General features: G+C 42.7%; 1 protein-coding gene across 1 annotated transcript in view; it reads left to right on the top strand.

Annotated features, from left to right (window-relative positions):
• The window catches only part of LOC128350590 (deleted in malignant brain tumors 1 protein-like), a 50,377-nt gene that overhangs the window by 23,781 nt on the left and 4,335 nt on the right, over positions 1–22,261 (top strand). Inside the window, exon 2 of the mRNA XM_053308988.1 lies at positions 20,998–21,309. Within this exon, the coding sequence (XP_053164963.1) occupies positions 20,998–21,309 (312 nt within the window). The remainder of the gene's footprint in view (positions 1–20,997; positions 21,310–22,261) is intronic.

The following is a 22,261-nucleotide window of genomic DNA, read 5'->3' on the forward strand; positions in this document are numbered from 1 at the left end:
ATGTAATAAAATGCACAGAATTTAGAATTTTTATTATCATATAGCTTCCTGTTTCTTATATTCTCCAGCATTTCCCACATCCATCTTTGTCCTTCAACACAATCTTACAATAGCAAGGCCAGTTTAGTTTTAGAAATATGAGGTAAATGAGCAATCTTCCCACCAGATTATCCTTCGGCTGCTGTTTTAACCAAACAACTAGAGTGAATGATCAGGACGGGGGATGGTAAATGTTGACAGGACATTCTGCAGCTTAAGTGAGGGGAAAACACTGAGGACTTTTATTTTTTCCATCTGAAATCACTCTGTATATGTAGTAATGTGTTGTCTGAAGGATTCATCAATCATCCTCAAGGCATTTCAATACTGAAGCAGACTGTTTTAAATAGGCATTGTATATACAGCCTCATGCTCCAGTGAATCAATACTTCAGGGGAAATTCTATCTATCTATCTATCTATCTATCATATGTCTATAATGCCTGAAATGCCTAAAATAAATTAATATTAATTTAAAGCTGGAGAGAACAGGTGGGTCTTTTTAAAACAGGGTCTTTTAAAGGGACTTTTTAAAAACAGACCTTATGGGTCATTTTAAAAACAGCCAGAGACGGAGAAACTCTGATTTTAATAGGGAATGCATTCCAGAGCCACCGGGGCAGCCACAGAAAAGGCCCAGTCCCAAGTAGCCACCAAACAAGCCAGTGGTAGCCATAACCAGACTTCCCCAGATGATCTTAATGGGGGGGGGGTGTTCATGGCACTCTCTTTAATACCCTGGACCCAAGCCATTCAAGGCTTTATAGGTAATAAACAGCACTGGAAACACATTGGCAGCCAGAGCAATTCTTTTAAGTTTGGAGTTATATGGTCTCCTTGGGTTATCCTGGAGATCATCCTGGCTGCTGCATTCTGCACCAACTTAGTCTCCAGGCTGTACAAAGCCAGCCCCACATCGAGTGTATTACAGTAGGCAAGCTTGGAGGTTACCAGCATATTATGTACCACTGTTTTAAGCAGACTCCAACAAGTATCTGACATGCATTTTTACAGATGCAACAAAAGTAAGAGGAGGGGGAGTAAAAGTAAAAGAAATGCCCCCAGGTCTCAGCCCTGCCTCCCTCACTGGAGCTGTCATTTCCCCTTTGCCAGATGCCTCGCCTTCCAGGAGCACAGCTGCTTTAAGAAGTAGGGCATTATGGCAGCAGCAGCAGCAGGGACAGAACTTCAAGCATGCAGCACAGGTGGCTTCTCTTATCGCTGCTGCTATTGCTTCGCTAGCTCCAACAGCTAGGTTGTTCTGTCTTTCTTCCCACTCTGCCTTCCATCAACAAACTGCTCTGCTTCACTTCAGGAGCAGACAAAGCTGTTGGAGTTTGTAATTGTTTATCAAAGCACCAAGAGGAAGCTGCCCACTCCAGTTATGAAGTAGTGCAGAGCCTTATGGTTGCAGTTTGTCAAGAACAAGCATCAAGATTGTAGTGCAATATAAAGTAAATAGGATTTATTAGGTTAAGTACATTTGAGAGGAGAGCTGGTCTTGTGGTAGCAAGCATGACTTGTCCCCATAGCTAAGCAGGGTCTGGCCTAGTTGCATATGAATGGGAGACTTGATGTGTGAGCACTGCAAGACATTCCCCTCAGGGGATGAAGCCACTCTGGGAAGAGCAGAAGGTTTCAAGTTCCCTCCCTGGCTTCTCCAAGATAGAGCTGAGAGAGATTCCTACCTGCAACCTTGGAGAAGCTGCTGCCAGTCTGTGAAGACAATACTGAGCTAAATAGATCGATGGTCTGACTCTGTATATGGCAGTTTCCTATGTTCCTATGTTATAGGAAAGACCTATCTTAACTATGAGCTACATAATGAACAGGAGGGGAGACAGGGATGCTCCCATCTGCTCTCAAAGGAGAAAGGAAGTAGGACTGACTCGCTACAGGAAATACCTGAGGAGTCAAGGCAGGGGTCATAGAGTAGAGGTAAAGCAGGGACAGGTAAGAGGACCCTCACTAACTGCCTCTACTCCCAATGCCCCTAGTGGTCATTAGGATCTTTGGTGCAAAAGGTCAATGCACTGGAACTTCATCTCCAACAAAAGCACAGTGACAAGCTGCTGCTGGTGGAAGGCAGCTGTTGAAGCTAGCAAAGCAGTGGTGCTGAAGAGAGGACACTGCCACTGCATGCATGAAGTTCTGTCCTTACTGCCACTGTTGCTGATGGGTCAGTGATGCACCCAGAAGGTAAGGCACTTAGGCAGGAGGAAGAAGGCAGTGCCAGTGAGGAAGGCAGGGCTGCCATTAGGGCATAGGCCAGCAAGGGAACACACATCGGGAGGGTGGTAGGTGCAGCAAGGAGCCAGGGTTATGGTAGGCAGGTGAAGTGATGCCTACAGCGGTGAGGTAGGGTGCCGGAACACTCCCCCCAATGGTACACTGGCTGTTTGAGGTGGTCACTTCAAACTTGCCTTGGTGGGGGAGGGGGGCATTGCCCCTGCTTTGAAAGATGAGTAGACACACTTGGATGAAAACAGTCATTCAAATATTAAGGGCCCTAGAGTTTTAAAGGTGATAACCAGCTCCTTGAACTGGATTTGGAAACAGATTCTCTGCCATATTTTGAACTCTCTTCAGTTTCTGAATTCTCTTCCAGAGCAGCCCAGAATAACGACTGTTGCAGCTGTCAAGTTGCAGCATTACTAAGGTACAGGTCAGTGGCCAAATATGCCATCACTAGGAAAGGGATGGTCCTAGCTGTGTGCAAAGGCACCTCTGGCCATGGCAGCTACCTGAGTATCCAGGAGTAACAATGCCCTCCAAGAAGCATACCTGTACTTTCAGAAGGAATACTATTCCATCTAGATAAGTTTGAACCCCTCTCTCCCCAACTGGCTTTCCTAGTGACCAATAGTACCTCTGGCTTGTCTGAATTCAGCCTCAGTTTACCAGCCTACCAGCAGCCCATCACAGCTTTCAGGTCACAGTTTATGACATCAACCATCTCCCTTGTATCAGATATCATAATTTGGGTATCATCGGCATATTGGTAACATTGCAGCCCAAATCTCTGAACAGCCTGTCCAAGCAGTTTCGTATAAAAAGGGAAACAAGCTCAAACCATTTGGGACTCAAAATGTGAGAGGCCAAGAAGCTGGGCAAAAGTCTGCTATCCGGAAACTATCCAGTTGTGTCTAGAAACTATCTTCTCGACACAACACAATGCTTTTATATTGACCTCGCTAGTGGAACCCTTATAGCAATGGGACACCATCAAGCAGCTAGTGTTGGGGGTCTGGGGCGGGGAGGAGCAAAGCTTAGTCAGCTCCTATGCAAGCATTTTGTTACCAACAAAATAAGTGGCATTCCAAGGGCAGTGTTTCAACTTCTGCCACTTATTTTGCTGGGGCAGGGACTGGGACCAACTCCTGAGCAAACTGGCTTAGCTTCACTATTCCCTTGCCATGACTTCAGTGCCCCTAAGCATGGCCTCAATGCCTCTAAACAGTAGATGCTTATAGATATACATAGTTATATATACATACACATACATGGTTATATATTACTAAGGTTTATATTCCTGGTGCTGCACCATGATTGGTTAAAGGCTAGCTAGAATCCTATACTCGGAAGGCATTGGGGTGTGGTAGAGAAGATGGAGGGGAGGACCAGCGCTTGATCAGGAACTTTGCAAAGTGTTCTTTTCATATACATACTGTGCCCTTTAACAATCATCAGCCACCAGCCTGGATGGCTTTAAGAAGGGCTTAGATAAATTCATGGAGGGCAAGTCTATCAATGGATACTAGTCTGAGGGTCATAGGCCACCTCCAACCTAAGAGGCAAGATACCTCTAAATACCAGTTGCTGGGGAGAGAGGGCATGCCCTCAGCTCTTGCCTGTGGGCTTCCCAGAGGCATCTGGTGGACCACTGTGTGAAACAGGATGCTGGACATGACAGGCCTTGGGCCTTATCCAGCAAGGCTGTTATCAACAACAACAACAACAACATCGCACTCAGCCACAGATAATTACAAGGAAGGACCCCCCATTGTGTTCTCAGACCATTTACAGGTACTCTGTTTCAGGACTCTAGACACTAATGCCCATCAGGAATATCAACTCCATTCCTGACACAAGGGGAAGCAAGCACAAAGCACATCCTACACAAGTTAATCTCCTCCTCCCTCACTTCCACACAGGTACTAAAACACCTGTGACACAGAGTGTCTCCAAATGCTTCCTGCAATATTGGAAAATGTGTACTGGCTAAACAACCCTGCACTCAGCTGTTTGAAGTGGCATCTTCCAAAAATACCACATAGCTATGCGCTATGAAGAGAATATGTTCTATGTAGAAAGGGGAGCCTCTTGGCCAGCACACCCAGGTGAGCTCCCAGCATGCTTTGGGAAAGCCAAGGGGGAAAGACAGCTACTGCTGTTGGTGAAAACCAAACACGTTAGTCCATTTATTGTTAGCAGTGGCCAAGCACTCTTGGCATGTTCTTCCTTGCTGGATCAGAGCCAAAGCCAATAACAGAACAACAATCAGGAACAGAGTTCATTGCACTCCCTGAGTGACCACTGTCTCAGTGACAACGCTATTTTCTCCAACAGGTGAGACACTTCTCAGCATATATCATTGTTATCAGTATGCATATCCTGCTTTTCAACAACAACAAATCTCAAAGTGGTTTACATAACAAACAAAACCTGAAAATGGTTTCTTGTCCAAAAGGGGCTCTGAAAAGGGACATGCTAGGGAGAACCATTGGAGAAAAGCTATGTTGGTTGCTTCCCCACTGCTAAATATAAGTCAGCCACCACCTGAAAAGGTGCAAAAGTCTTCTAAGGGTGGCCGGGGCAGTGGCAAGAGGGCACCTTTCCACCGCCATTGGCTCCTCTAAACCCTGGCACTCCCCACTCAGCAGCACAGCCCATGTGGGGTTTAGAGGACTGTCTAAATGTCCACATCCATGGGGGGATGTGGGGTTTAGAGGACTGTCGCCAGTAAGGTACCCTCTCCCCCCCGCCCCCAGCTGCCCTTAGAAGACTTTTAAAGGATTCTCCCACCCCTTTGGTTGTAAAGGGGAATCCTCACTGGATTCCCCTTTACAAGCATAGCTTCTCGGGTCATCAAACTGGGCTGAACCGGTTTGACCCGATTCAATTGAACAAGCCAAATGGATTCAAATTCAAATAGAACCACCAAAAACAGTTCCGTGCACACCCCATCTGTGACTAACTGTTACAATGAGTTGAAATAATACAAAAACAGGTCTTCTAAATATTTAAGGTCTTCTGCCTAAACCATTGGCCAAGGTTAGGCAAGCCAGTTTCTTACCAATACTTGTCAATGTTATGAATATTTTTTTCCTTGTCTATAAATCTTACACAGGTACTAGCCAGACCCAGACTTGCTCTACATTCTTTAGCTTCTGCCTTCAGATCAGACCCTGTTTTGTTGGCTCTTGGTTCTTGCAGAAACCCTTTGTATTTGAAGGGATCAAACCTAGGACCTTCTGCATTAAGCCTGTGCTGTTCCACTGAGCAGCAGGTTCATAGATCAGTGGTGACCATGAAGCTCGGCAGCTAGTGGTAGCTCCCAGGTTTGTCTGAAGTAGCTTTTCCCTTTCAGCCAATGCTACAAATCTGGTTGGCTGACTGAGTGAAGGCATGGCTGCTCCATTTTTAATTCCTCTCTCCAGGTGACCAGGCCTGCTTTTACTTTCTTTCCCATTGGATTTCTCTCCAATCTCTCCTCTCACAAAGCAGCCTTTCTTTTTCTCCTCCTGCCCTGCAACAAAGCTCTGTGGGGATTCAGGAGTTGTGATATTAAAATTCCTTATTCTGTCAATGTCAATTTTTGCACATGCTGCCATTGTTTGACTGGCTCTATCTCCTCAAGCCATATTTTGTGCCCCAGGGCTTTACTTTTAATGTCTTCCTCTAATTCCCACACCAGATAGTGTGAGGGAGAGAAGGTTAAAGGGGAGCATTTGCAGGTTATGTTGATATGATGTCTGAATGTGCCTCTACCAAAGTTTATTTATTATCTTATCAATTATATGTTCTGTAGTCTAGGAGGCTTACAAATGGAGAGGATAGATAAGCAATGTTTGTTCATTTCCTCTTTGAAGATAAATAACATTTGTAAATTCTTTTTTTAAAAAACAGTCAGACCTCTGATAACTCTTACTTTTTCAGGTCAAATTCAAGGTTCAGTTTCATTCACTGGTCCATTTTTCTTAAATATTGTATAGAAGAAATATATCTTTAAATATTACTTTGTAGACAAAAAAATGTTATACCATTGAAAATCCTTCCTATCAGATATGCTCTGCAGGTCTAATAGCAAACCAATACATAGTAAATCCAGTAAGAAACCTGTGTGGTTTGTCTCTTCCTATAAATGCCTCCAAAATGATTCTCCTATAAGAGAATCATCAAATTGAAGTTGCCTCTTCGCCTAGGAATATAGGAAGCTGCTTTCTACCAAGTCAGACCCTTGGTCCATCTAGCTCAGTATTGTCTACACAGATGGGCAGCAGCTTCTCCAAGGTTGCAGGCAGGAATTTCTGTCTCAACCCTCTCTTGGAGATGCCAGGGAGGGAACTTGGAACTTAGATGCGCTTCTCAGAGTGGCTCCATTCCCTAAAGGGAATATCTTACAGTGCAAAGGACCTTCTTTGTGTAGCTTATTGTCATAGTCCCCTTCTAACTGTGCAAAGAGGCACCTTTTTAACTTGGTGATTCTGTCTATCTATCTATCTATCTATCTATCTATCTATCTATCTATTCATTTATTAACATATTTTTATACCGCCCAAAACGTACGTCTCTGGGCGGTTTACAGCAAAATGAAAAAAGAAAGTAAAACATTAGTTAAAACAAATACGAAAAATTTAAAACATTTTAGCAGGGATAGAGTAACTGGCACCCCAGCACTGCATCCCTCCAGTAGCTGGTGCTGCTGGTGGTGGTGGTGTTTATCGTATGGTTTCTTTTTAGACTGTGAGCCTTTGGGGACAGGGATCCATCTCATTTATTTATTTATTATTTCTGTATATAAACTGCTTTGGAAACTTTTGTTGAAAAGCAGTATATAAATATTTGTTGTTGTTGTAACAATAAGTCTTATAAGCTGACATCTAGCTAGCCATTCCTATTCCTGTGAGTTTGAAATTACTAATTTTTGGTTACTTTCCCAATTGCCTTTATTCCTTTAGTTTTAATCACCATCAAAATCCCATTGACTAATTATTGGTCCCATTTACTAATTATTGGTCCCTTTCCCAATCACCTAAACTATTCCTTTAGTTTTAATCACCATCAAACTCTACCGTGTTTCCCCGAAAATAAGACAGCGTCTTATATTAATTTTAGCCCCCAAAAATGCACTAGGGCAATTAGCGGTACATCAGAAATTACTGCTAGGTCTTACTTTCGGGGTAGGTCTTACTTTCAGGGAAACAGGGTATTTATTTATTGGTTGGTTTACTTAACAAATTTCTATACCACACAAAAGTCATGTCTCTGGGTGGTGAGTTTATCTTAGAACTCTTTGCAAGCAATGGGAAGTACTAAAAGTCTATTTTCAAATTTCTTGCAACATCAGCATTTGTAAATTTTTTTGGGGGGGGATATTCTGCAGTTTGCATTTCACATTTGTTTTAACTAATAAGTCATAACAACATAAGAACAGCCCTGCTGGATCTGGCCCAAGACGTATCTAGTCCAGCATCCTGTTTCACACTGTGGCCCACCAGATGCCACAGCCACCAGACTGTTAGCCATTGATAGACCTGTCCTCCATGAATTTGTCTAGCCTATTAAAGCCATCCAAGCTGGTGGCCATCACCATGTCCCATGGCAAAGAATTCCATAGATTAATTATACACTTTGTGGAGAAGTACCTCCTCTTGTCAGTCCTAAATTTCCTGACCTTCAGTTTCATGGAGTGACCCCTAGTTCTAGTGTTGTGTGTGTGTGTGTGAGAGAGAAATTTCTCTCTGTCCACCTTCTCCACTCCATGCGTAATTTTATACACCTCTATCATATCTGCCCATAGTCGCCTCTTTTCCAAGAAGTCAGCTATTTTCCAAATAGCCCCAGATGCTGTAGCCTAGCCTTGTAAGGAAGGTGCTCCAGGCCCCTGATCATCTTGGTTGCCCTCTTCTGCACCTTTTCCAGTTCTACAATATTCTACAATATTCTTCTTAAGATAGGGTGACAGCAGCAATATAGGAAGATGCTGAAAGGCATCATCTCAGACAGCGCGGGAGATGGCAATGGTAAATCCTCTATTCTACCAAAGAAATACACATAGCTCTGTGGTCGCCGACACCAACTTGACGGTGCAACTTTACTTTATTATAATACTAGCATTTTCATTTTAAATCCACTTCCTAATGATTCATAGCATGGAATTAGCCTTTTTCACAGCTGCAGCACATTGAGTAGACACTTTCAATGAGTTGTCCACCATGACCCCAAGATCCCTCTCCTGGTCAGTCACCAACAGTTCAGATGCAATTAGTGTATATGTGAAGCTGGGTTTTTTTTTTTTTTTTTGCCCCAATATGCATCGCTTTACACTTCTGCCATCTATAAAGAAAACCAGAAAACCTGTTAAATAGTATTATGTCCAAATGTCAAAATCATGCCATTCCCTTTTAGTTTTGAAATGTTTCCTGTATAATATTGATGCCATTAGTACAGTATACTGCTATTGGTGCTGGGGCGAACAAACCCTTCTGAAAGCCCAAGTTAAAGTCTCTCCTAATCTCAGAGACATGCAGTTATGGAATGAAAAGGCAAGCAGAACTGAATGTATATATTGTATTTTACAGAAAGTAAAGTACCGATCACAACCTGATACACTTCTAACCTCCCCTTGAAGTCATGACTTAGCCAACCAGAAAGAATGAAAAGCGGGTGGGTGGCCCTGTGTTTCGTCTCTCTCAACAGCCCGCCTCCTTGCCATTCTGTCATTGTGATTGGACTGTCTGTGTTTCAAGAAGCCCTATTGGATTCTTGGGCACTTTGGTAAGAATGTGTATGGGTTTGGGGATTAAGACGTTATGCTGATTTCTCCCATTTTCTCTTTCAACTCCCTTTGTGGTTGTGGCATGGCTAGAATTCTAAACTGAGGTGAAGATTTTATGCTGTCAGTTTCCCCCCTGCTCCTTCTGTCCCTCGGCCCCTCGGCAGTGTATTTCCTTTCTCCAGAGCGCAGACAGAGCAGAGACATTTCACTCCCTTGTACACAACAGTGCATGTGTAGAGTGACTGGGAGAGTGGCGCACATGCCCTGGTTGCATCCGCACAGTGCCAACTTTACATGTGCACTTTGGTAGACAGAATGTGAGCCTCTCTCTTTTGTGTGTATATCCCCCCCTTTCCTTAAAGGAGCTCAGGGCAACATATATCATTCTTCTCTCCCTCCCCACTTTATCCTCACAACACCCTGTGAGACAGGTTAGGCTGAGAGAGAGTAGCCCGATTTAACTCCCATTAGAATTAACTGGAAGAGGGTGCTGCACTGGCTGATTTGCCCTGGGCCCCGCACCCCGCCAGGGCTCTCTAAGGACAGCCCTGCCCCTATATTATAAGAATAGGCACATTTCACTAACACATCACCCATCTTACATACTGTCAAGGTATTGGTGAGGATCCCCAATCCTCTCCAACAGGAACTCAGCAAACAGGCTTGCAACAGATGGAACTCTTTATCCTGCTGCCACAAACCAGTGGATTTTACTGTGACCTTTTGAGAAAGCTATTGATACTGGTCTCTCAAATGCTGAGGTAAATCTAGATAAAATCTAAAGATGCAGCCAAACCAGTAGAGACCAAGGGCAAGTTGGTAAAAACAAAACAAAAGTGACAAACCCTTAACACTACCCCACATATTTTTGCCTCTAGTGGGGTTTCCTTCTGTGCCATTGACCTTTCACTGGAGACTTTTTCCATGAAGAATGTGACTTATATTTATTTATACATTATTTCACAACATATAACAACTGAAACATGAGGCGATAAGAAAGGGAAACCACCCTGGGAGTAGATCACTTCCTCATGTAATACAAATAGTGCAACTGGCCCAAGAGTCTCAAAATATTCCTTCCATAAAGACTTGTTTTAAAGAAAAAGCACCACTTTCTATATCAATTCTATCAGTCTGGGTGTCATTTGAGAAAATCATTCAAGCAAAACAGGGTTACAGTGGGAAAAGAAAGGGGGGATAAATGCTGCCAAATCTCATATTACATTACACATAATATTACAGCTACATGTAACAAAGCTCAGTGGTCCCTTCTTCCTTACAAAGCAGATCCAAGAAAGGGTGATGTACATCAGAAAGGATTAGGATGGTCAACCCTCCAAGACTGACCTAGAGCTTCCAAAATTTGGCACCAACATCCAAGTAATTCCTGGAAGTAATATCAGAAATTCTATTGGCTGGAGATGGCATGGGGGAGGAGATTAGGAACAAATCTCCAGGAAAAGGTTTAGCCAGAGCTGGCAAATTTAGAAGGGTTACCTAACTATTCCCTGACACTTACTTTTCCACTGCACATCCCCAGTACCTTTTATTCCCACCAATGTTGTGGGCCCATATTTTCAAGATTACTTTGACAAGGAAGAAGTACCATCAGAAGAGTGTTACACAGGGCTGCAGAGTATTTTGTCTTGTCTGTTTCCCCTTCTCTCTCCATGTTACTCTGTTTTGCCTGAGGTCATCATTTGATGCTAGATTTATGAAGTATTAAATGGGTATGCCCATTGCACCCCCAAGGCCAAAAAGACAGACACATTTAAATTGAGTAAACTAGGGCCACTTCATTAATGTACATACATCCTTGAATAGATTTGCAATGGGGTACTTAATTAACCAGAATGCAGGTATTCCTCCCCGTGAGAAACCCCCTCCTAAAGAGGGCTGTCTCACACCAGGGCAAATGGCCAGATGTAGATTCTGCCAGGCACCGAGTCCTCCTGATATCCTCTCTTTGTGTGGATTCTCATGTGAGAGGAGGGCTACTCAGCTTGCCTTGCACAACATGACTTTGAGTTGTGAGCCAAGCAACCCCCCAAAAGGGGTGAGGGAAAGGGGGGAGTGAGGTGGGAGGGCAGCATCCCAACCTGTGAGCCTCAGAAGCCCTGCTGCTCCTTGGTCCCTTCTCGTCTGCCGCCACCTCAGTCAGTAGACTGGTGAAGAAAACCGCTTCCCTGCAGATCCTCACCACTTCTTCACCCTGTGGGGTAGCTGACAGGATCTCCACAGTGGCATCCTCCTTCTTTGCCAGGCTGTGGAGCACTGCCCTGACTGGGGGGTGAGGCTAGCCCTCAAGAGCCGGCCCGCACCCTTCTATAATTGGCCGAGCATGACCCACATCCTCGGCCAAGCAAGATGTTGGTGCCTGTGTCCTGTACCTTGTGCTGAGGGCACAATGCCACTGCCGCACCACACACCATGCTAGCAGGGACCAGCATTCTAAGTGGTATTTCTAGAGGAACATACATTAACTTGCTTGTTCATATTAGGAAACTCACAAAGGATGGGACAATATGGAGTACAGAAATGTGGGTGGAGAAAGGGTTAAGCACTCTCCTATTTTTTACTGTTCTGATTCAAAGCTACTTCGAGGCACAATCTCTCAAAATCTGGAGTGTTTCTTGAGGAGTACTTACTGACCCACTTGCAGGCTTAATCTTTTATAAAATCTACCTATACAACAACAGGGCTGCCTGGATTATTTCTTTCAAAAATGCAGCCTCCTGCTGAGTCTTGCTTTCAAATATGATTTTTAAAAAAATCTGCAAATAAACACACAACAGGTGAAAGTAAACCAGAATGCCACACCCAGCCAGAGTTTAAGCATATAAGAACTCAGATTTATGTTCCTTGTAAAAAGTCTCAAAGGAAGGCATTCTGCCATGGCCCCAGCACTGTTCTTACTCTTTGTTGCAGGAATACTTCACAATGTCGGCTCAGGTAATGTGTCTAAATAACTATATCTGTCTCTGCTGGTATCTTTTCCAAAGTTAGAAATTAGAATGAGACTGAAAGAGGAAACTGAGTACCACAGATTTAACTGATAACAATGGGTGTTTGTTTCAAGGTATTTTCATGAGTGTGAAACTTAAGGTAAGTAAGTAAAACTTTATTTCGGTCGTAGACCAGCAATACAACAATATTAAATTAATAATGATAATAATAATAATAATAATAATATGATATTATAAAATCAGACTACATTTATACGCATTTGGCATATTATATAAAAAAAATTGTCAACGATATGAATAACATCCGAATTAGGATTAGTGAGCAAATAGTTTAAATAAAAATCCTCTCCACGACCCGGAAAATTAATCAAAAGTGGGGCAATCTGTTGGCATCTTATGTCTCTGTAATATTCACAATGCAGTAAAGCGTGAGCAGTTGTTTCAACGTTACCAGATCCACAAGGGCATACTCTTGATGCGTATGGTATACCCTGGAATCTCCCATGGAGCACAGCTGTTGGGAGAGCATTTACACTGGCAAGCATTAGCGCTCGTCTAAATTATGGAATTAAGATGCTACTTAAATATGTAGCAGGCTTGAGCTCGGTGCACTGACTACCTATGTAAATGCTACTCGGTAACTTTGCATGTTCCATCTGCAACTCCACATCATGGATACGTTGCACAATTTCTCTTCTGGCCTGATCGAAACCTAATCTGATAAAATCATCATGAGAGAATCCGTATAATAGTAATTTTTCTGTAATTGCCAATTTCCATTTGGATTTAAAGGAGTCTTCCAAAATTAAATGTACTAAGCCGACTTTCGTGAAAACCAATTTTAACCAGTAAAGTATGATAGATCTCCAACAGAATGATTCAAATCTAACCAGACCCATCTCCCTTCTAATAACAGTATTTGGGACACAACACGGCAGCTGTAATATAGTTCTTATGAACTTAGTTTGAAGTGTTTCTAATTGAGCAAAATTGTGCACCATATGTTATCTGAGGATACACTTTGGTCAATAGTAATTTTATTGCAACAGGGATGTACAAAGCTCCCCGTGAGAAATAAAATGATTTGATTAGATAATTGGGCGCTCTGAATAATATGTTTTCGATGTGCAATACGGGAACCAGATGAGTGGAATACAACACCTAAGTATTTATAAGATTGAACTTATTCAATTGTATTCCCATTCATGTGCCAAATATATCTCTTTGGCCATTTGGCAAACACCAAAACTTTTGTCTTTTGGTAGTTTACCTCTATCATCTCTCTGTTACAAAACAAACTTAATTGTGCTAGTGCTCAACGTAGTCCTATGGGCGTCTGGGATAAAAGGATCATATCGTCTGCATACAACAGGACTGCAATGTTTTTCTGGCCAGTTTCGGAGGGTGCATAGACATGTCAGATAAACAGCTCACCAATGAGTTGATATAGATGTTAAATAAAGTAGGTGCCAAAATGCAACCCTGCTTTACCCCTCTACTAGTTGGAACATCTGACATTAAATAACCATACTGGTTACAGCGGACCCGCAATCGAGACTTCTCATATAGTTTATAAATTAATAATAGTAATCTCTTATCAATTTCCAAATCTATTAGTTTTTGCCAGAGCCTGCCTCTTGATATGGAATCAAACGCCGATTTCAGGTCTATAAATGCAGTATAAAGTGCAGCACCCGACTTAGCTGTATATTTTTCAACAAGATAATGGAGGGTCAGGGCATGTTCCGTAGTAGAACGATCTGCTTGGAAGCCAGCCTGTTCAAATGCAAGAATGTTCTTTTCCTCAATCCAGTCCACCAGCTTAATTGCTAAGTGTTTAGCATAAATTTTACTAATCACACTCAGGAGATGTATAGGCCTATAATTTGCAGGATCACTCCGTCTACCTTTTTTGTATATTGGGACTATTATCGCCACTCCCCAATGGGGTGGAATTTTTGCCATATTATCAATATACGTGAACAGTGAGGCTAAAACTGGAACCCACCAGTCTAGGTTAGACAGAATCACCTCTATAGTAATATAATCGGTTCCAGGGGCTCTGCCTTTTAAAAATTGTCTTACAAGACCTTCTACTTCCGAGCAGGAGACCGAGTCCCATCACGGGGGGTCAGTTGTATGTGCCTCAACATTCACTGTTATGGCGCCATTTTGTCTATACGTTCCATGAAAATGATGTTCCCATTTGTCAGCCAGAATTACACAATCAGGTAAAGTGGGAGCCCGTCCTAATGAAGGTGCTACCAAGCGCCAAAAGGTGCTTTGATTTTTCAGTTTGGCCACTTCTATTAACTCCTCCCCTCTCTGTATCATCCATTGAGATTTATTTTGTTTTAATAGTCTCTTGTATTGCCTCCTCATTATTAGTACATTGAGGTTAGTTGTATCATCTGTATATCTATCAAGTGCCTTTATTAACGTACCTTTTGCCTCTTGGCAATCTCTATCAAACCAGGGACAAGAAAGAGCTTTCCGTCCAGTTTTTGGCATAGTGTTAATGAGCGTTGGGTGTATTAAGGTTAAGAGACTATCATAGTGATCTAACAGGCAGCTACCATCAGGCACGGATGTCCGTTGAATAATAACATCCCATAAAAACTGGGCTTTTGAGGAGTTTAGTAAATCAGTAAGACGTGCAGCCTGCCCGACAGTCCATTTTGCCCTTTGTGGGGCATTTCCCTTTGGAATTTCTCCCTCTTAATGTTATGTTCAGCAATAATGGAAAATGGTCACTTTCTGGGCGAGGTATCACTTGAAAGTACCCCACCCATGGTGCTAAATTTCTTGTTACAGCAACATAGTCAATTAATGAAGGATTTGGTCCCGTCCAGTGCGTATACTCAGCCGGATAATCCGGTTGCATCGCACCATTGAGCAAGTGTAGCTCCAATTTATGGAGAGTTGATAATAAATTCAGACCTGAGAAATTAATTATAGCATCCTTCGACTGCCTTATAAATAGGGGAGAAGGGGTGGGTAGCATTACCGGGTAGAAATTGTATTTTGCAAAAACTGCCTCATTATTCTTCCCCAATCGGGCATTAAAATCACCAGCAATAATCAGATGAGAATCATGATGCACTATTAATATGTCTGTAATAAAGGTTTCCACTTTGGCCCACGTCTCTGTCACCTCTGTACTTGAACTCATTGGCGGTATAGAGATATTAATCAGTATCAATTTAAAGCTCCCAATATTAAGTTGGGTAGCAAGGGCATAGGGGGTCTAACTTAAGGCTATAAGTTATACATGTAGCATGTATTTAAATCCTGATGGCTTCTTTTAGTAAGAAAGAATTACTTGCAGCTTTAATCCTTTTGCCTTCACAGAAGCATCCACACCCCACATGCTACTTTTCATCCACAGGTTCCAGAAGAATATTTTCAAGGATAAAATTGGACTTTGAAGTGAGAGAGAGAGAGAGAGAGAGAGAGAGAGAGAGAGAGAGAGAGACTGCTTGGGCAAATTTCAAAATTGCAGCTTCACAAGGCTGCTTTTATTTAAAAAGCAGATGTTTGGGATTTGGTTAAGTGCATGGATATGTGTGTCTACAGTATATAGTTTAACCCTTAGGCCTGGTTCTCACAAAGAATAGAGAGATGGTAAACCTGTGCCTCGGCTATATCACTTCAGAATGTGGGGAAAGAGAGATGGATGCCCCTCCATACAAAACCTCCATGTAGAAAACTAGCATAGCAGAGTGTTGTTCGCCCTGATGTCTGGGGGGGGGGGGGGTTGTGCATAGAAATTTCTGTATAGAAAAGCATTTAGTCATGTGAGCCGGTACCACTCCATAGGCTGAAATGGTGCAGTGCAAATACAGGTTCACCACTTCCTTTGAGAACTAGGTTGCAATGCAAGTGGCTTTGGAGTGTTAATTTGATGTAACAATCAGAAAGTGGGGAACTGAAATCTAATATAGATTCTAATTATTATAGCTTTTTCATTCAATTACTAGTGCAGTGAAATAAATCAGAACAATATTCAGGCCCCATTTGATACAGTCCCTGTCGACAACATTTGTATAGCTTTAGATGCAAAATTGCTACTCTCTGCTGCACCTTATACAATATTTTCAGTATTGCATTGGACTGTATCAAACACCATCCATTACAATGCTTTTCTCTGCTGATGAGAAAACTTGCTTGTCATTGAATCAGATGATGTGCCATATATGGAAAACACTGAGTGGGGAAGGAGAGCAAAGAATTGTGAAAGGGGGAGGACATTTGCAACTCTGTTGACACCCTGGCACTTCTGTATGACATGGCTGTTGGTATCAAGTCCTAACAGGAGTCCACCATCGACTCTAAGAATGCTCTACCATGCTTGAAAGTTTCATTCCATTCTGACTTAAATTACTATAGACATTCCAATGATTTCCCATTATATCCTATAGACTATTATATCCTATGGGATGATGCATCAACCCATTAACAGTGCATCAAACAATTCAATCCAGATTGGTACATTTATTGAATGAACTATTCTATAATGTAGGATCTGAAGACATACTAAAATCAAATCTTTATTGTTACAGTCATTTGACCAGCAAATGAAGACATACCTGTTTTGTCAGGCTTTTCATTTATAGTTTTAAATTTTTAAGTTTTAGAGATTTTTATCTGTATTTTAAACTGCTTTGATTGTGATTGTTGTGTTTTTAAACTGTGAACTGCCCAGGGACTTGAGTATGGGGTGGTATAATTATGTGTTAAATAAATAACACATTTAAATAAATACATAAAATTGCATCAGCTTGGATCTTGTTATTTCATCCATGCACGCTCTCCTATTTACAGAGGCAAGAAATGCAAAAATAGTTCTAAGCATCAGTTGTGAACTGGCTTTGCTGTCTGGCCAAAATGTCAGTGCTAAATCAAGAGGAATGTTGGAATGGAACATATTGGAGTGGAATATATTTTAAATTCAAAAAGTAATAATTGTAAGTAGGCTGTTGATGAAGGTTGTCATTATCTAGTCTGTGATAATAACCGATACTTGGAAGCAAAACTATTGACTTTAGTGTTACTTCTTTCCAGTAAAGAATGTGCATAACTAATACGTAACAAGATCCTATGTATGTAACTTCAGAGTATTTGGATCAAACTACACATTAATATTTCTCGAACTTCTTGATTTTCTTCTAAGTCCCACTGAAATCTATGGAATTTGCTTCCCAGTAAGTGGCTGACATTCACACTAAATGACTCCTGAGTATTTAAAACTGAGTAGTCCTTTAGAGTAACTCCAGAGTAGTACTACTGAGTAACTTAGCCTGCACGTTAGCCAATGTGTGTAAATCTTCTGAATAAACATGAACAGGAGTTCTAGAAGTCTCCCAATACACTCAGAGATTTATCTCCCCCTTGTGGACATACATTTTTAAACATTCAATGTTGCTTTGCTTTCTGGTCCTTGGATATGCGTTTTTCTTCTTTTAATATTTTGTAATAGTTAAATTTTTTTTTACCAAGAAGATTACATTTAGAAAGATGTGCAATCAAAATATTTTCCAAATGAGTTTTCAGGACTTCTATGGAATGTATTTATAGGATGTGTATAGATCTGAACTTAATAATAACCTCTAGTTTGTTTTAATTATACCACAGCATTCACTTTGCCTACCACCGTGGTATCTACAATTCCAGGTGAGACTATATCCTTGTGTTTTTGACATGCTGGGCCAGATCCCTGGGACCTTAATTCTGTCACAGTAAAGGTAAAGTGTGCCGTCGAGTTGGTGTTGACTCGTGGCAACCACAGAGCCCTGTGGTTGTCTTTGTTAGAATACAGAAGGGGTTTACCATTGCCATCTCCCGTGCTTTGAGAGATGATGCCTTTCAGCATCTTCCTATATTGCTGCTGCCCGATATAGGTGTTTCCCATAGTCTTGGAAACATACCAATGGGGATTCGAACCGGCAACCTCTGGCTTGCTAGTCAATTCATTTCCCCACTGCACCATTATGTGTTTTTTCTGCTGTGCTTCCCCATGATAGAGCACCCCCCCCCCCTTATTTTTCTCTGCAGTTTTGGGTCTCTTTGCTTGCTTATTAGATACCTGCCTTTGGCCATTTACACTTTGACTGATACAGCAAAGAACAAGCTGCACTTTATTTTTCCTTGATGTTCCCACAGCTCAAGTTTATTGTGCTAGGGTTTGCTCCAGGGGCGTAGCTAGGGGAGAGGGAGCCCATGTTTGTCCCTCTCTCCAGCAGCCCTTCGGAGTGAGAGAAATAATGAAGAAAATAGAGAGGGGTGGAGCTGGGGGGCCTGGGTGCTTTGAACCCATCCATTCAATTATAGCTACACCCCTAGTTTGCTCATCTGCCAATTTCCTGATGCACCATTGCCTCTTCCCACTCTTAAAGGTCAAGTGTGCCGTCAAGTCAATTTCGACTCCTGGCGACCACAGAGCCCTGTGGTTTTCTTTGGTAGAATACAGGAAGGGTTTACCATTGCCTCCTCCCATGCAGGATGAGATGATGCCTTTCAGCATCTTCCTATATCACTACTGCCCAATATAGTACCAGCGGGGATTTGAACTGGCAACATTCTACTTTTTAGTCAAGCATTTCCCTGCTGTGCCACTTAAAAGTTATTTACAAGTCTTAAAGGTTTTAGAAGTGTCCCTCAAAGTCAGGTTTCAACTGTGAAATTAGAAAACGTCTAGAACCAAACATTCAAGAGTACATTCCAAAATGTTACTGAATTTCAAATAGGCATACAGTTTTATTCAAACTCTGTTGTTTCTGTTCTTGCAGCATCTGTTTGCATGGTACTTTAAAAATAATTAGACTAAAGGTCTATGTCTTAAGAGGCTCACAAAGGGGTGAGAACTGGAGGCAAAAATAAACAGGGAAGAATATACAATTATTTCATTTACATGTACATAGGAAGCTGCCTTATACGGAGTTAAAGCCTTGGTCCATCTAGCTCAGTATTGTCTACAATGACTGACAGTGACTCTCCATGGTTTCAAGCAGGAGTCTTTCCTAGCCCTCCTCCTGGGACCTTCTGCATATAAAGCAGATGCTCTACCACTGAGCTCCATCTCCAAATATTTAGGCTTAGTTTCAATTAAGGGAACTAGGAAGTTGTGCCAAAAGCTTCACAGAAAACATAGGGTTTAGTAGTGATGTTACTGAATTTTATCCACACCCAGCTGAGAAGTGGAATCTGGATGGTTCATCCATTAACATTCTTTGGCGATTCATATTTTAAACGAAGCTGTAGAGACAAACTTAAGTCATCCTTGCCTACCACCGACACTTACCTTTCTTCTGGCTCCACACTGCAAAAAGAGACTTGTCTGCTACCTTGCTCCCGCTGATTCCTGGCACATCACATGCCAGACAGAAGGAATGCTGGGAATTGTAGTTTTCCCAGCACTATTGTCATGGGTCAGTGGCATTGGAAAAGTGTTTGCTGGCTGAGAGAGACCAATGAGTGGCATGTCCGTACCCTGATGCTGGCCACAACTCGTGTGTTGGCATTGGAAGCACACTAATGTGCTGGCATCAGGAGGCATTGCCAGCATTGGAACATGGATACACTGTCACTGCCCATGAGTTTCTCCCAGCCAACAAGGTTATATATACAAGTGTTTTGTTCACTGGCTGGATACCCCAAGAGGTAAGGGAGTGCCTGGGTGGTGAGGGGATCCCCCCTGTCAATCATAGCTACGTCACTACAGATGCTCCTTTAGCACTGCCACCACAACTGTTCCTATAGATGCAGAGCACAGCAGGATACAGGGAGAGCCTGCCTGGAAATGGCAGGGATGGAATCAGGAAAGCAGTCCAGCAGCAAAATGGAACAAGCTAATTACTTCCCACAACTAAATGTTGGCCATACTGAAGGAGTATAGAAAGCCTTGGGTCTATACTGCCTGCAGTGACATGGGATTGGCTCTTTCAGGAGCAGGCCTACCATGAGGCAAGGTGAGCTGGCTGCCTAGAGGCGGTAGATTCTTTGGTGACAACAGGATGGAAAAATGCCCACCATCAGCTCAACTGCTTCCACCCATCATCGTGGTAGTAGTTCTTTAGGAACATAGGCAGCTGCCATATACCAAGTCAGACCATTGGCCCATCTATCTCAGTATTGTCTAAGACTGGCAGCAGCTTCTCCAAGGTTGCAGGCAGGAGTCTCTCTCTCAGCCCTATCTTGGAGATGCTAGGGAGGGAACTTGGAACCTTCTGCATGCAGCTGCTCTTTCCAGAGAGGCCCCTTCCCCTAAGGGGAATAACTTATCATGCTCACACACATGTAGTCTCCCAGGAGAGGAGAGCTGGTCTTGTGGTAGCAAGCATGACTTGTCCCCATAGCTAAGCAGGGTCTGCCCTGGTTGCATCTGAATGGGAGACTTGATGTGTGAGCATTGCAAGATATTCCCCTCAGGGGATGAAGCCGCTCTGGGAAGAGCAGAATGTTTCAAGTTCCCTCCCTGGCTTCTCCAAGATAGGGCTGAGAGAGATTCCTGCCTGCAACCTTGGCGGAGCCTTTGCCAGTCTGTGAAGACAATACTAGATAGACCAATGGTCTGACTCAGTATATGGCAGTTTCCTATGTTTCCTAAATGCAACCAGAGCAGACCCTGCTTAGCAAAGGGGACAATTCACGTTTGCTACCACAAGACTAGCTCTCCTTTGCTGGGCAATGACATACCATTTGGAGAAGATCCACTCCAAGATGGTCCTCCCACCACTTTTCCACTCTGCTAACAGGTAGCTAACAAGTAGCAAAGAGAATTGAAGGACCTGGACTGACCCGTCACTTAGTTCCCTGCTAATTATAAGTTGATGTCTATACTCTGTTTTGCACCTGACTTTGGTAAGTGGAGAAAATGAAGCAAAAACTTGAATTTTGCCCACCCTGTCCTTTAGGATAATAAAAGACTGAAGATAAAGTGCCTCTTTTCCATCAAGTTAACCATCTTAACTGATTTGCTTTTGGTCTTGCACAGGACCGTCTCTGAGGCTGGCTGACACATACAACTACTGTGAGGGGCGTGTTGAAGTATTTTACGAAGGAGAATGGGGAACTGTTTGCGGCAACAATTGGGATATCAAGGATGCTCAAGTTGTCTGTAGGCAGCTTGGCTGTGGGGATGCCGTTGAAGCACTGCCTGGTCCTAAATTTGGTCAAGGCTCAGGCAGAATCCTCCTGGATGATGTACAATGCAAGGGAGATGAATCCTACCTGTGGGAGTGTGAAAACCAGGGATGGGGAGTACATAACTGCACTCATCAGCAGGATGCCACTGTCCTCTGTGCAGGTATATGCTGATTTTCATGAGGAAATTTTTTGTCTTGGAAATGGTCTTGCCTGTGTGTAGATCAAGACAACCATTGACCAAGTGGTAGCATACCACATTGTGCAAGTAAACTCTTGTTAAGTTGGTTGTCTGGGTGTTTATGCATCTCATGTGTGGTAACATTCACTCCATTGCTTGGAGGCAACCAAATGATCTTTGTGTAATTCAATTGGTCATATGGATGCTATAGGTCACCCATGCATTTTAACATCTACATGAAACTGTTGGATGAGGTTTGCAGGAGATTTGTTGCAGGATGTTATCAGTATGCTGATGACACCCAAATCTATTTCTCCTTATCATCAATCATATCATCAATCATCATCAGGAAATGGCATTCATTCCCTAAATGCCTGCCTATGGGCAGTAATGGGCTGGATGAGGGATAACAAATTGAAGCTGAATTTGTTGAATCAAATTCAACAATTGAACAATTGAAGCAAGACAGAGGTGCTCATTTTGGGGGATCGGAATCTGAGGGATGAGTTAGATATTCCTGTGCTGGGTGGGGTTACATTCCCCCAGAATGAACAGGGAGGCAGCTTGGGAGTGCTCTTGGATCCATGCCTCACCCTGGTATCTCAGGTGGAGGCTGTGGCCAGGAGCGCTTTCTATTGACTTTGGCTGATTTGACAGCTGCGTCCATTCCTTGAGGAGAATGATCTCACAACAGTGGTGCATCAGCTGGTAACCTCCAGGCTCAACTATTGCAATGCGCTCTACGTGGGGCTGCCTTTGTACATAGTTTGGAAACTTCAGTTAGTTCAGAATGCAGCAGTCAGACTGGTCTCTGGGATAACCCAGAGAGACCATATTATACCTGTCTTAAAATTGGCTGCCAAGCTTTTAAACTGTTTTTAAGTATTTTAATCGGTTTTAAATGGCTCTGAGTTGATTTAAAATTATTTTTATA

This window comes from Hemicordylus capensis, chromosome 3 (genome assembly GCF_027244095.1).
Source record: "Hemicordylus capensis ecotype Gifberg chromosome 3, rHemCap1.1.pri, whole genome shotgun sequence".
NCBI classification, from domain to species: Eukaryota; Metazoa; Chordata; class Lepidosauria; order Squamata; family Cordylidae; genus Hemicordylus; species Hemicordylus capensis.